Source organism: Brassica rapa, chromosome A01, assembly GCF_000309985.2.
Source record: "Brassica rapa cultivar Chiifu-401-42 chromosome A01, CAAS_Brap_v3.01, whole genome shotgun sequence".
NCBI lineage: Eukaryota > Viridiplantae > Streptophyta > Magnoliopsida > Brassicales > Brassicaceae > Brassica > Brassica rapa.
In genome coordinates this window covers 438,650-452,359 of record NC_024795.2, presented here as the reverse complement: position 1 = coordinate 452,359, position 13,710 = coordinate 438,650, and the positions used below count along the sequence as shown (strand labels likewise).

Below are 13,710 nucleotides of genomic sequence, written 5' to 3'. Positions count from 1 at the left end.
CACACAAAAATGATAAGTAAAGAAACCAATACACAGGCTATAAATTAAAGTATTTTATAGTTACATGAAATCATCACATAATTACTACAATTATGCAACGATAGAATGGGATGATGAAGTTGCCCCAGAGAAAAGTTTTTGTTTTAAAACACATAGAAGCACAATGAAACACCTTGTGATGATCAGATGTATATAGAGTCTAAACATTGACATAAGCAGAATGTAAAACCTCAAGGTGACTCGAGGAATGGCCTTTAACTCCAGCAACAGATTGCAACCACTCAATCTTACCGATAATCTCACCTTTGTCATGGAGTCTTTCAAAGGAAATCTCGGCACACCAGATATCCACTTTCGTATTCTTAGGGTTATACTTGAACCAAAAGATCAAAATGTTGGTACCGAAAGTTCTCAACAACTCATCACACGGTGACGTATCCCAAATAAAGCTAGCCAGCGGTTTGTAAAAATGATTATGTAGAGCCCCTAAACCCTCGACTTTATTCCAATCCGAATCCTCTGGCTCACTCCAAAACATATTCCCGTAGTCATCACAACTGTATAATACATTCTCTGCCATACTAAAACAATAACTTTTGGTTCCTATCTTCGAAACATCAACATCCTTCATCCTTCTTCCCCATATACCTTCGTTGGGAGAGTAGTATAATAGGTTTGGTGAATTCCAGAAAGGCACTGGGTAAATCTTCTCACCCATCACCATGGTCTTTTTGAATGGGACATACTCTTTTACACTATCCGGCACTGGCGGCAAAGTAGTCCACGTTTGAGTCTTTGGGTCAAATACCTCTCCATAGGTCTCATTATGGCCGCAGCCTCCAAACACGTATATCTTCCCATCAACGACTCCAGCAGCCGCCTCACATCGAGCCACTTTCATGGAAGGGACTTGACGCCACGTGTGAGTCCGACAATCCAAGAGCAACACACTAGAAGAAGGGGGGTCCGAAGAACGGAAGTACTCTCTCTTTCTCGTTATGGACCCACCGATTACATATATGCCACAGTCAAGCGACACCACGGAGAATCCTTTCAAAGGGTGAGAAGAAGGGCAAGGAGGGATAGGGGTCATGAGCCTGTTCACGGTTTTTTCACGGCTGATGATGAACCAACGTGGGGTTGAGTAAGGACCGTGGATGCTCAAGCATACGTAGAAGCAGCTGTAACCTAGCTGCGAGCGAATCTTGTAGAGCTCAGGGGAAGCCACGAGAGAGCGGTATCTCTTGGAGACGCGAGATAAGGATGCATGGTCCGATCTCGAGAGTAGAGCCATGCAGCTCAAAGCCACCTCATCTGGCAGCGACGATAAGGAAAACGACGGAGACATGGATGGCTTCTTCTTCTTATTACGCGGTGGTTCTTCAGAGAAGGATTCGGACATTGTCACCACTTCTTGTTAACGTTTTTTTGAGAAAATTTACTATTTGCAAATTAGGGTTTACATATAAAAGAAGAGAAGCAACTCTACAATTGCCTTTTTCATATATCAACTTTCTGCTATTCTATTTGATTAGAAACCCAATAAACATGGAATAGAGTACTTATTGGGCTAGTTAGCCCAAACTAAATCAATAGAAGCAAAAGGATGTGTGATGTGATAACTGATAAGCACCGTTTTTTTCATATAGTATAGTTTTAATACAATTTTAATCTATTATTTATACAAAAGCCTAATAGGTATCCAAGGTTTACTTTAGTGCTAGCTGAACTTTCATTCTTTTTTTTCTTTCTTTCCTCGTTATCACTGCGCACCTTCTTTTGATCTGGTGGTGCAAAAGCTTTTAAATCCACTTTGTGCCAACTAACAGTATGTTGACATAATTATTATAACAATCTTTACTTCTTTCTTCTGCCTTCTTTTTTTACTTTGACACTAGTATGTTCTTGGTATTGACTTCACAAATATGTTCTTTTGTTCTTTATGTTTTTCCTTCTTCTCTATCTTTACCTTCTTTATAAACACTTTATCACGGCTGTCGAATAACTTGGTATATAGCCACCTACGACCAGTCCATCAAGCTAAACAACAAAATATTTAAATATACATGAAACTCGATAACATATCTTCTCACTGTTATATTATGATGTGGAATGTGGAGTGTTATATATAAGACAAATAATTATATAGCGCTGGGTGAGGATTTTAAAATTATTACTATTTTTAATGATTTATTAGCTTGGAGTTTTTGTTTGTTTTTTAGTCTAATGGAATGTATTCATGTGATAAGAGGATGTACATACGAAGCAATTAACTAAAACTTGTCCAATATAGAGGTACATTTTATAATTAGCAAATAAAGTTTCCCACCTAATAAAGCTTTTAACAAAGGCGACGTACCATTTGGTCCGCCAAGCAAATAAAATTAGTTTAGATTTCCTAATTTATGTCAAACAAAGTAGGACCAAATTGAAATATGAATATTCAAAATTTAAAAATAAATAAATAGAGTTCAGACAACTAACATCTAACCACTACTACAAAAAGTTAATGGAAACATGCCCCACTGATATTGTAATTTGCAGGTGTAGAGACAAAATGTTTATATGACATATTTGTGTATACTCGTTTTAGTATAAAATATACATACTGTACTCTCATTTTCTACGAACTCTCTTTTTTTGTCAACCATCTAAAGATTCTCTTTATATTAGATAACCACATAATTAGAACCCAAAGATGAATCTTAAGCAGTTTTTATTCATTTATGCAATGATATTAAATCAAACTCAACCCTTGAAAAAATCGATTTCTTATCTTCTTAAATTTATAATGTTCTCAACAATACCCCAAAAAATGAGAATCAGCATCACGACAGGTCACGTCGGTCCACCTTTATAAATAAATTTCAGTATATGTGATGATTACACCATTAGCTGAATTTGGAACAACACCCGGAAAGTAAAAAAAAACTAGTGACCAATATTAAAAAGTCAACGCCTTTGTTATGCATATTCTAACTAATAACACTTTCCCCTAGGGTTCCTCTTAGCAATCGAGTTGGTATTGTTATAGATGTTTGCCACTGATTCACCGAATCATCTTTCATGAGTTTGACAAATACATCCGCATATAATTACTCGTAGTTAGGGGAAATATAAAAAAGGCTTCTCGCCATGCCGTGCGTCGGCATATGATAAAATGATATATAGCCATATCATGTGCAAGTTGCGTGTTGCTACCATCATTTAATTTAAGAACGTATTACTGAAGAAAACTAACTAAAAAAGATCATATAATTTGCCATGTTGCCACGATTAGTATATGGGTCAGTTAGTTAATTGTGGAGACTGAATAAGAAAATATTATCTTCTCTAACCAAGTAGGTACGTACGTTAAGGACATTTGCTTAAACTATACCATGACACTGTATGGACTGCGAGTATCATCATCGAGTACATATTTTGCGTTGATGCCAGCTCTTCCTGCTTACCATGATTACACAACACACGGGATTTTATGATTCTGCAAATTCTTTTGTGGGTTCGTGCGCACATGCGTTTTTGCTCATAGCGATGCATACTCCTATCTGCAATAATCCAGCTAATAACATTATTAAATGTTTTGGTACTGAAATGAAAAAGGATGAATAATGGTAGTTTTAAATTTCAATGTCACGCATTTGCTAAACTAAACCTTGATGTAATAAAATTCTGAATGAAAATAGTATCGTGATAGCTAATCATAGTATTTCTACATAAAAATAATATTTTAATAATTATCTTAAACATATAATTTTTTCTTAAATGATACTATCTCCGAATAAAAATGTATAACTTTTTAAGGTAATTCATACAAATAAAAAAAAAATATTTTTGTCTACTATGGACTTTTTAGTTAGTTTAATTTTTTTTTCTATTGTCAATAAAATTTAACCACTTACATTTTGCTTCATATTTTATTTTAAAACTAATACATTAATAAAAAAAAAATCATATATTTATATACGAGAAAGAAGCTAAAACATCGAACATTTGGAGTATACCTCAGATTTATTATTGTTTTTTTCTCTCAAAATTCACAGGTTTTGAACTAACAATAATTATGAAATGAAAGATTACTATTAATCCCAAGGATTCTACTGTTTTTTCAACTGCTTTTGTAAAGGTGAAGACCTAAAAGGAGGAAATAAAATAAAAATGGAAAAATAAGGAAGATAAATTGAAGCAATATTAAAAAAGAAAAGGAAAACCATATTTACTCTTCTCATCTGTTCTCTCTCTCTCTCTCTCTCTCCACCGCCAATCTCATTAAAGTCTTTCCCTTTCTCTCTCTCTTTCTCTCCGCCGATGGTAAACGACGGCGACTCTCACCGCAACTAAAAGGGGCAACAAAACAGTCGCAAAATGGCGGAGGAAGACGTGTCGCGCAATTTCCGAGCCCTGGTGGAGAACGCGGACCGCAAGTTCGCGAGAGTCCGCGATCTCCCGGCCTTCGGGCGAGCGCAGAGCCACTACTTCCACAAGGTCTTCAAGGCCTACATGAAGCTCTGGAATTACCAGCAGTCCCACCGGCCCAAGCTCGTCGCGTCGGGGCTGAACCGGTGGGAGATCGGCGAGATCGCGAGCCGGATTGGGCAGCTCTACTTCAGCCAGTACATGAGGACCAGCGAGGCTCGCTTCCTCCTCGAGTCCTACGTCTTCTACGAGGCCATTCTCAAGCGGAGGTACTTCGAGGAAGGGGAGGAGAGGAAGGATCTCAGCGCGAGGTCCAAGGAGCTGAGGTTCTACGCGAGGTTCTTGCTCGTTGCGTTGATTGTTGATCGGAGGGAGATGGTTTTGCACTTGGCTGAGAAGCTTAGGGCTTTGGTTGATGACAGCAAGTCTAATTTTAGGGTAAAAGATTTAATCTTTTTGATTTGAGGCTTTTGAGAATTGAGCCTCTGGTTGAATAAAGTTTTGATCTTTTGGTGCAGGAGACCAACTTTAAGGAGTGGAGGATAGTTGTGCAAGAGATCACTCGGTTTACTAAAGCTGACGTGGACTTAACTTATGTCAGGCCGCTTCGTTACTGCGCTATGCTTGATTCCTATCCAGCTTCTCACACGTACCTAGCGAGGTTCCACGCTAAGAAGCTCTTCAAGTTTCGTGATGCTCTATTAGCTAGCTATCACCGTAACGAGGTAAGCATTAAACAAGCAGTGTTTTGTTTTTATTGAACCTAAGATTCATACGCTGTGGCCTTTGTAATCATTTAGGTGAAATACGCTGAAGTGACGTTGGATACGTATAGAATGATGCAGTGTTTAGAGTGGGAGCCTAGTGGGTCTTTTTACCAGAAGCGGCCTGTTGAGACGAAAGAGAATGGTTTTGTGGTTGATCATACGCTGACCTCTGGGATTATAGATATGAAATTGGCTGCTGATATGGCTGATCCGTCGTTACCTCCTAATCCTAGGAAAGCTGTTCTTTATCGTCCCACAGTGTCCCACTTGCTTGCGGTGAGGTTTTTTTTTTTATCTGTTTCATATAGGAAAATAATCTTTAGGAGTTTCTGATTTTTTTTTTCCTTTATATATGTTCAGGTCTTGGCGATGATCTGTGATGAACTCTCTCCAGAGTGTGTGATGCTGATATATCTATCTGCTTCAGGTTAGTTTTTTTTTTTTTTTGTCACTTGGAACTTCTTGATGTTAACATGTTGGTGACGATTAACCAGGTGGCCCTGCTGCTCGTGAGAATGTTGCGCAACCGGAGAACGCTGTCGGTTCAAGCAGAACATCAAAAAGCAAGCTGCTTGGCCGAGCTTCCCAAGAGCAGAAGAGTTACAAGTCAGAACCTCTTAGCAACGGACACAAATCTTCTGGGGGTTATTATGATGATTATCTTTGGTTAGGTCCTAGAGGAGGCTCTGGTAAGTTGTTTTCCTCGGATTTACATTGTTATATGTCTCCAGTGGGCACTGAATGAGCAGACTTTTCTCACTCACTGTCTTGTTTTTTGTTTTTTTCAGGTTCAAACAACCTTTACCCTGGTGATCTAATCCCTTTTACGCGGAAACCGCTTTTCTTGGTCATTGATAGCGACACTAGCCGAGCATTCAAGGCAGGTTTGTCCTAACTTAGTCTTATCATTCTCTCAGGAGATTCTTATAGTTGTTCTTTGTCACTGTGCGATATTGGCTAACGGATTGTGAGCTTCAGGTTTTGAATGGTGCAGAGAGAGGAGAGCCTGTTGCTCTACTTCTTTCGCCTCTGAAGCCATCTCTGGAGAACCCATCTGCTGATGATACAGCAGCAGCACTAAACGGAAGCCAGTTTACTTTTTTCTTGACAGCTCCTTTACAAGCATTCTGTCAAATGCTGGGCCTCTCGAACTCGGATCCCGAACCTGTAAGTACCTTAAATGAAGCAAAGCGTATGTTATCATGATGTGGTGGCATTGCTTCTTACCATCTTGATCACATATCTTCAGGAGGTTTATGATGAAGCAGAGAGCATACTATCTGCTTCTTTCTCTGAGTGGGAAACGATCCTCTTGACTTCCAAAGTCTTGAATCTTGTCTGGGCACAGGTCTTGCCTGATCAGTTCTTGAGACGGCTGATTCTCAGGTGAGTCTTATTTTTTAAAAGTTTTGGGAATCAGAACCAGACAAGGCAGCTTCTCTAATATTACCTTGGTTGTTGTGTAGATTCATATTCTGCCGGTCTGTACTCACTTGCTTGAGCCGCACAGAGGATGATGACCCGTATTTACCACAATGCCACCCGAGTCTCCCAGATTCGCTCTCACCGGTGTCTAAAACGGTGCAGTCCACAGTAGAACGGCTAGCTGATCACTTGGGTGTTGCCAAATCTTTCCACTTCAGCAAGACATAAAAACTAGAGAAACCTATGAGCCTCTCTCTCACTCTATATCTCCATCTCTGTGGTCGGGGAGGTTGGTAGGTGGAATAGGTTGTATGTTCACTTTTTTTTTATAGAAAAAGTCTGTATTTTTTTAGGGTATAAAGAAAGTGTAATTTGGAGATTGAATTTTTTTCTTTCTAGTTTTGATGATTCTTTAGCTTTGTGTTGTTCTTTGTAAAAGATTAGAACCCAGGTAATAATTTACTAGTCTCTTTTCCTTCTCTCTTCTCAGGATGGTTTGTTTTGTGTATCTGAGGTAAAACTCTGCATTGCATAAATAAAAGTGTGTCATTGTTTCTTTACATGTTCTTTATGATCATGATGTTTACTCAACATTTGAGCTATAGAGAAGAAAGAAAAAAAGATTGAAACTTAAAAAAGACCAAAATATTAAAATAGCAAGGGAGAAGATCCTAGCCGTTTAAATATTGCTGGTGTCTCCGTAAGATTGAATCTTAGCCATTGAGTCTAATTTCTTAAACCAACCGGTTGATTTCGATTTGTCTTCTAGTTCTACTACATATCTCGCGAGTGGAGAGGAGGAAACATGGCGGATTCCAGGTGTGTTTGGTTTCGTATAACTTTTTCAATCGGACTTGACCTCTTAGAGGTGTAGAGATTTCGAATGAATGAATGATCTGTTTTGGATAATCCGATGGAATGCAGATTGATTCATATCTGGGTATTGGTTTTAGCTCGATTCAAGTTATAAAATATCATGGCGAGAATTAGGATTTCGCTTTGATTTTGAGTTCCAGTAGTCATTTCGATATGCTTAGATTCTATTTGACCTCTGTTTTTCTCGAGTGCAGATAGACTTACCAGCTCCTACTATCATAGCAAAGATCATTTTGATTTTAAATCCACAATCCGCGATGCTGCTAACACTAAAGCCCTTTGTGCCCATCACACCAAAGCCTCGTTATTCATACATCATTCCTCATCACCATCATCATGTTAGTTTCTGCAAATCCCCGTTAAAGCTCAGAACGTATGCCCAAAATGGCGGTGGCAATAAGGAGTCTTCTGGTGGTGGTAACAGACCGGTTAGTAACGATGATGGTGATGCTCCCGAGAAAGATGGATTCCCTGGTTTCAGTTTCCGGTTGGGGGATCTACTGAAGCCGGATCAAGATAACTTTGCGGCCGTTGGATTAGCTGGAGTACTGACATGGGCTAGCCTTCAAGTCTTATCCCAGCTCTTCTTCATCTCTTTTGCTATCCTTGTCGCTGCTCTCAAGTATTCTTTCATCGCTGCTCTTCTCATTTTCATTCTCGTCACTCTCCTCTAGCTCTCTTGTAATGGCACGGATTGTAGAGTCTATACTAGCTCTTGCTACCATTGCTCTTTTTCTAGTGATTGATTTGAACACTTAGTAAAAACTAAAAAGACATGGGCTCGGTTCTGTTCTTTACAGACAACGTTTAAATTGTCTTCTTACATAACAATTAAGCAAAGATGTCTCAGAATCAATCGAAATTATTATGTCATTTAGACTATATCTTATTCATAAGCAAAATCCAGAACATGTTCTTTTTTTTTATATCAAAGGTCTAGAAAAAAAGAGAGATTACAAAAGACGATTTGCTACTTTTTAGATGACTTCTTCTTCGAGCTAACAACGACTTCCGGTTTAGGATGCTTCTCCGCTTCACTTGGTTCCAACCACTTGAGTGGATGACGGTTAAAGAATGGCCAGTTCGGCACCGTGATCAACGTCGTGACACCAACCCCTCCCGCGTAAATCAACATCATCGTCCTAAACGACGCCGTCGTGTAACCAACGACGAACGCCACAACGGCGGCGATCAAGAGCAGGATCTGCATCAGCTGCTCCGCTAGTTTCTGTCCTTGCCAATCCATAACTGAATCAACACCAACCAAAACGATTAGATCGGATCTTTCGAATTGAATCCAGCACGAAATGCAATTGATAATCGCCGGATTCGAATCTACAAGAACAATAAGCAACAAACTAGAATCAGATCTCGTCAGAGAATCTATACCTGGGAAAATGATGCGAATCTTCTCGAAGGAAGTGAATCTGGGCGAAGAGGAAGATGACGACTCCGAAATTGGTTTTTAATGCAAAATAAACTAAACCGGCACGTAACGTGCCCGTAGGATTCTGTAATTAATGGGCCTTATCTTTAAGCCCATTATATTTCTACATTAGAACGGTTGATGTCATCGATCCGTGACGTTTAGTATTCAACCAATAGGAATCAACCACGTAGGATTGGCGATCCTCGTCAAACGTGTAAACGGTAGATCTGAACCGTTGACTGGCTGAGAGAAAACACATATTGTGGTATTTTAGTCGGTACGATTAAGAAACACGAGAAACACACCGATGAGCGATAACAACCGTAGGATCGTCAACTTGCTTTTGACATCGTTGCCTATAAATTAAATATCAACAGCCCTACACGTGAGATTACTTTCATTATCTTCCCTTTTCGAGATCGGAGCACTAATTTGAATTCAGAGAAGCGAAAGCGACGCAGAGAAGGTAAAAGTTCTTTTCCCGAATCCTCAGATTGTTTCTTCGTTAGTCGTTTGATTAGCCGATTCGTCTTCTGGATTTAGATTCTAGGTTAAGGAGGAATGATTTCGCTATAGATTGTTAATTTAGGTTTAAACCTTATTGATGATTTGTTGATTTATCGATTAAAATGGTCATGGTGTAAATCTTAGTATTGTTTGAATGGTTTTCAGATGGCTCGTACCAAGCAGACCGCTCGTAAGTCTACCGGAGGAAAGGCCCCGAGGAAGCAGCTTGCTACTAAGGTATGGACTCTCTCTCTCTCTCTCTCTCTCTCTCTCACGTTTGATCTGTGTCAGCTTAACAAACACATTGTAGAGATTTTAGGTTTTAAACGGATGATTTTCAATATTTACAGGCCGCTCGTAAGTCTGCACCAACCACCGGAGGAGTCAAGAAGCCACATCGTTACAGACCTGGAACTGTTGCTCTTCGGTATGTTATATGTTTATCCCACAATTGAATATGTAATTGGTTTTGTGATTGATCTTTGATTCTTGTTGACAGTGAGATCCGTAAGTACCAGAAGAGTACTGAGCTGTTGATCAGGAAGCTTCCTTTCCAGAGGCTTGTTCGTGAGATTGCTCAGGACTTCAAGGTAACTGTGCTTGTTCCACTATTGTAAATTGTTCGTGTTCATTGGTTGTGTGATCCTTGATGCTTATTTGATGTTTGTGTTTTGCAGACTGACCTGCGTTTCCAGAGCCATGCGGTGCTAGCACTCCAGGAGGCAGCTGAAGCATACCTTGTGGGACTCTTTGAGGACACTAACCTGTGCGCCATTCACGCCAAGCGTGTGACCATCATGCCCAAGGACATCCAGCTCGCTCGCAGGATCAGAGGAGAGCGTGCTTAAGTGTTGGTTGTCGTTTCGTTGGGTCGTATTATGTGAATGTTGGGGTTTGTTGTTCTCTAAATAGACGTAGCTGGATTTTAGATAATGGTCTTTTAAGAAGGCCTTTGGTATTAGTAAGACTCTAAAACAATGATGAATGATGGTTTGTTGGTTTTTTCTTATTTTCTTGTCCCAGTATTATTTGCTTTTGTGTATTTGCAGCTACGTGTTTTGTGAACCTTTCGTTGTTGAATCTCATTTCTAAAACAATTAGTATGTTGATGCTTCCTGACTTTTTTCATATTTATCATTTTATTGGTTATGAGTTTATGCACCGGCTTAGCTTTGCAAACTGTACAAACAAGTAAAAACCATTTGTACACATTACCTCTCCTAATTAGTCCGTGTGAGGGTTATTAAGGACATTCTCTTGACGTATCAGAGGCAAACCACAAGAAACACATAGATGGCAACTTTGCTTTGCTGTTTGGGTAGAATCAACCTCTTTCTCTTGCTGTGTTAGGGAGAGGTCAAATTAAAGTTATTTTCTTCCAGATGTATCGGTTGCAAAACTCTTATCTAACCATTCTAAAGTTTCAATGTCTCATGTGTTTTGTCCAGAACTATAGAAGACTCTGTGTGATGTTATACATTTGACCTTATTATAATATCAGATTATGAAAGTAAAATGAGTAAATGGTTGGCAAGGAGAAAACTATCATCTTTGGAAATAATAGTCCGAATTGATCGGCTCTCGTTTATTTTGTTGCCGATAAAAAACAAATCTTTCCCCTACAAAAAAGGAAGTAACGTTATTTCTTTTGACCAATAGATTTTTCTCCAACCCCTTCAAATAAATTCTCTAATCAAAATCCAAGACTTGGCTCTTCTTTTATAATAAAAAAACAAAAAAAAACATTGATAATCGTCAAATGGGAGAAGTTGACGAGAAACCATCTATTGACGCAGCCTCTCCAAGGTTCCATTCATCAAACAAAGTCGCTGATATAAATACAGAGCTTTCCAAGATGAAAGCCTCTTCTCTCGAAAGCGACGTCGTTTCCTTAAAAGCCGCGCTCTCGGAGAAAGACGCCTTGTTGAAGAATCTCCAAACCGAGGTCGAGAGATCCAAAGAAACAGAGAAGAAGCTCCTCTCTTCGTTAGAAGACCAATCACGAGAGCTAGAAGAATCCAAAGCAGAGATCGCTTCGTTAAAAGAGAGGATCGACGGATCTTTCCACAGCCAAGACTCGAGCGAAGACGACAGCTCGGTTCAAGACTCCGACATCGAGTCCTTAAAGATCGAGATGGCTCAGGCTCACGACGCCGCGGAGGCTTCTTCTTTGAAAGTATCCGACTTGCTCGAGGAGATAAAGGCTGTCAAGAACGAGCTTAAAGAAGCTACCGAAGCTGAGATGACGAGCAAGAAGGCGATGGATGATCTTGCCTTGGCGTTGAAGGAAGTAGCCACCGACGCTAGCCAGGCTAAAGAGAAGCTCGCGGCTGTTGAAACAGAGCTAACCGCTGCGAGGATTGATTCTAAAGAGTGGAAGGAGAAGCACGAGGAGGTTAAGAAAGAAGCTGAGCTGCTCAAGAACACGAGCGAGAGGTTACGTATCGAAGCGGAGGAGTCTCTAACGGCTTGGAACGGGAAGGAGTCTGTGTTTGTTAGTATCATCAAGAGAGGAGAAGACGAGAAGAGTTCTCTTCTTGATGAGAACAATAGGTTGCTTGTAGCTCTCGTGGCGGCTGAGAATCTCGGGAAGAAGGCTAAAGACGAGAATCAGAAGGTTAGAGATATACTCAAGCAAGCGATTAGTGAAGCTAACGTGGCGAAAGAGGCGGCGGGGATCGCTAGGGCTGAGAATTCGAATTTGAAAGATGCCTTGCGGGACAAGGAAGAGGAGTTGGGTGATGCTATGCGTGAGATCGAGAGGGTTAAGGTGAATGAGTCTGTTGCTAATGAGAATGTGAAGAAGCTGAAGAAGGTTTTGTCTGAGTTCGAGGTGGCTATGGAGGAAGAGAGGCATAGGAGCTTGAGCAGGCAAGACTCGTTGCAGAAGGAAGTTGAAGTTAGGGTTGAGGAGAAGGAAGAGGAGAAGAAAGAGAAGAAGAGAGAGAAGAAGGAGAAGAAGAGAGAGCATAATAGACAAGATCATATCGATAAGAAGATGATTGGTAAGACGTGTAGCTTTAGTCTGATGAAGCTAGCCCACGCTCACAACCACCACCACCATCACAAGCACAAGGAGTCTGTGGAGGAAGAGACGGCCAAAGGGCAGGGAGATACTAGTCATCATACGGATGATAGCGGTGAAGGGAACTCTCCGAGTTCGGATTCGTATCTGTTCAAGGGCTCGATCTTTGACGTGGCGGAGACGCCACATGCCGGAGGGGCGCAGACGCATCACAAGAGGAGGTCGTCGTGTACGTTTTTGGAGGAGGTGGAGACGATTAATCCGGAGGATTTGGAGAGTTTGGAGGAAGGGGAGTTGAATGATAAAGGAGCGGTGGCGGCGGCGAGGAAGAAGAAGGCGTTTATACGGAGGTTTGGGGATCTTTTGGTTAGGAGGAAGAGTTTGAGCTTCTCGCATAAGAAGGAGTCTTCTACTGATTCGCAGGATAAGCAGCAGCAGCCTCAGACGCCTACGTCACCGTCTCTGCCTCAACCGCCTTTGTCTCCTGAGCCTTGAAGACCAATGTGTTTGATATGTTTTTGCATTTTGATACGACATTCTTGTTTGTGTTTTTACTTTCTACAGGTTGAGTTTGCGTGAATCTTTTTTTTGTCTGTACATAAACAAACCATAACGAGTTCGTATATGTTTGTTGTAATAAGGATTTGATCATTTTAATCTGCAATGTTTTTGTCTTTTCCTGTAACGTTTGAATCAAAAGGCAAAAGCTTGTGAAATGTGAACTAAGGCATTGTGATCAATCAGGTTCTCTGTTACCGGTTTGATTAATCCGGTTCAATGTGGTTAAAGTGCAACTTACAATAGAAAGATTCCTATACATAAGAAAATGATATCACTTTATTCAAATGTAGAAAGTAAGATTCAATTTGTTTTGTTATAAACAAGTTGAAACAACATTTCTTTCGTAATTGTCAGTACCACTATCAAAATTTTCAGTGCAAATGCCTGTGGTGGTATTGCACTTTTATCACTTGCTTCATGCTATGTGTATTTGGCCACTTACCCAATTTGGCTTAGTGATTCTGCTATTCGCTTTATCAAAGGCATTAACTTCCATAAGTTCGTGATATCTGAAAAAAAAATATTAAATGTGAAACAGTGAAATATACAGCTAAATAAAATTTTAATACATTTATACGTATGTATGATGATATTATTAGAGTACGATATCTTGAGAAAATAATAATAACATATGAAGGAAAGGATAGGTATATAATAACATGATGATGTCTATATTTCTTGGCCATATCACAAGAGATCACTGT

At 40.0% G+C, this 13,710-nt stretch overlaps 6 protein-coding genes across 8 annotated transcripts; 4 read left to right on the top strand and 2 right to left on the bottom strand.

The window, feature by feature from the left end:
• Nucleotides 1-199: 199 nt before the first annotated feature.
• On the bottom strand, nt 200-1,402 carry LOC103849321 (F-box/kelch-repeat protein At4g39560). The gene has a single exon (XM_009126104.2). It carries the CDS (start codon nt 1,400-1,402, stop codon nt 200-202), a length of 1,203 nt encoding a protein of 400 aa, XP_009124352.2.
• Nucleotides 1,403-4,128: 2,726 nt separating this feature from the next.
• LOC108870470 (protein SCAI homolog) lies at nt 4,129-7,168 on the top strand. Of its 2 annotated transcripts, none has more exons than XM_033284771.1 (9): nt 4,129-4,854; nt 4,935-5,141; nt 5,217-5,459; nt 5,544-5,610; nt 5,678-5,872; nt 5,972-6,063; nt 6,162-6,350; nt 6,433-6,569; nt 6,650-7,168. In XM_033284771.1, exons 1-9 carry the CDS (start codon nt 4,366-4,368, stop codon nt 6,834-6,836), a joined length of 1,806 nt encoding a protein of 601 aa, XP_033140662.1. In that variant the 5' UTR covers nt 4,129-4,365; the 3' UTR covers nt 6,837-7,168. The 2 variants fall into 2 exon arrangements, 1 of the variants encoding a protein (XP_033140662.1); XR_004455285.1 differs by having other exon boundaries at nt 4,366-4,854; nt 5,972-6,067.
• Nucleotides 7,169-7,232: 64 nt separating this feature from the next.
• LOC103855017 lies at nt 7,233-8,256 on the top strand. 2 transcript variants are annotated; one of them, XM_009132065.3, is made up of 2 exons: nt 7,233-7,427; nt 7,679-8,256. In XM_009132065.3, exon 2 carries the CDS (start codon nt 7,742-7,744, stop codon nt 8,156-8,158), a length of 417 nt encoding a protein of 138 aa, XP_009130313.1. In that variant the 5' UTR covers nt 7,233-7,427; nt 7,679-7,741; the 3' UTR covers nt 8,159-8,256. The 2 variants fall into 2 exon arrangements, with proteins under 2 accessions (XP_009130313.1, XP_009130259.1); XM_009132011.2 differs by having other exon boundaries at nt 7,344-7,548.
• Nucleotides 8,257-8,336: 80 nt separating this feature from the next.
• LOC103854917 (probable signal peptidase complex subunit 1) lies at nt 8,337-9,010 on the bottom strand. Its single transcript, XM_009131916.2, has 2 exons — nt 8,874-9,010; nt 8,337-8,732 (listed from the first exon to the last, which is right to left on the bottom strand). Exon 2 carries the CDS (start codon nt 8,728-8,730, stop codon nt 8,455-8,457), a length of 276 nt encoding a protein of 91 aa, XP_009130164.1. The 5' UTR covers nt 8,731-8,732; nt 8,874-9,010; the 3' UTR covers nt 8,337-8,454.
• Nucleotides 9,011-9,214: 204 nt separating this feature from the next.
• On the top strand, nt 9,215-10,546 carry LOC103854831 (histone H3.3). Its single transcript, XM_009131813.3, has 5 exons — nt 9,215-9,379; nt 9,586-9,657; nt 9,771-9,847; nt 9,920-10,010; nt 10,098-10,546. Exons 2-5 carry the CDS (start codon nt 9,586-9,588, stop codon nt 10,266-10,268), a joined length of 411 nt encoding a protein of 136 aa, XP_009130061.1. The 5' UTR covers nt 9,215-9,379; the 3' UTR covers nt 10,269-10,546.
• A 232-nt stretch (nt 10,547-10,778) lies between these two features.
• LOC103854741 (calponin homology domain-containing protein DDB_G0272472) lies at nt 10,779-13,167 on the top strand. The gene has a single exon (XM_009131736.3). The coding sequence runs from the start codon at nt 11,180-11,182 to the stop codon at nt 12,938-12,940; it is 1,761 nt and encodes a 586-aa protein (XP_009129984.1). The 5' UTR covers nt 10,779-11,179; the 3' UTR covers nt 12,941-13,167.
• The last annotated feature ends 543 nt before the right edge of the window (nt 13,168-13,710 follow it).

Coding starts and splice junctions, on each gene's coding strand:
- LOC103854831 (XM_009131813.3), top strand. CDS start 9,586: ATGGCTCGTACCAAGCAGACCGCTCGTAAGTCTACCGGAGGAAAGGCC. Junction 9,848..9,919: donor CCTGGAACTGTTGCTCTTCG/GTATGTTATATG, acceptor TCTTGTTGACAG/TGAGATCCGTAAGTACCAGA. Junction 10,011..10,097: donor AGATTGCTCAGGACTTCAAG/GTAACTGTGCTT, acceptor TGTGTTTTGCAG/ACTGACCTGCGTTTCCAGAG.
- LOC103849321 (XM_009126104.2), bottom strand. CDS start 1,402: ATGTCCGAATCCTTCTCTGAAGAACCACCGCGTAATAAGAAGAAGAAG.
- LOC103855017 (XM_009132011.2), top strand. CDS start 7,522: ATGGAATGCAGATTGATTCATATCTGG. Junction 7,549..7,678: donor GCAGATTGATTCATATCTGG/GTATTGGTTTTA, acceptor TCTCGAGTGCAG/ATAGACTTACCAGCTCCTAC.
- LOC108870470 (XM_033284771.1), top strand. CDS start 4,366: ATGGCGGAGGAAGACGTGTCGCGCAATTTCCGAGCCCTGGTGGAGAAC. Junction 5,611..5,677: donor GATATATCTATCTGCTTCAG/GTTAGTTTTTTT, acceptor ACGATTAACCAG/GTGGCCCTGCTGCTCGTGAG. Junction 6,064..6,161: donor ACACTAGCCGAGCATTCAAG/GCAGGTTTGTCC, acceptor TGTGAGCTTCAG/GTTTTGAATGGTGCAGAGAG.
- LOC103854917 (XM_009131916.2), bottom strand. CDS start 8,730: ATGGATTGGCAAGGACAGAAACTAGCGGAGCAGCTGATGCAGATCCTG.
- LOC103854741 (XM_009131736.3), top strand. CDS start 11,180: ATGGGAGAAGTTGACGAGAAACCATCTATTGACGCAGCCTCTCCAAGG.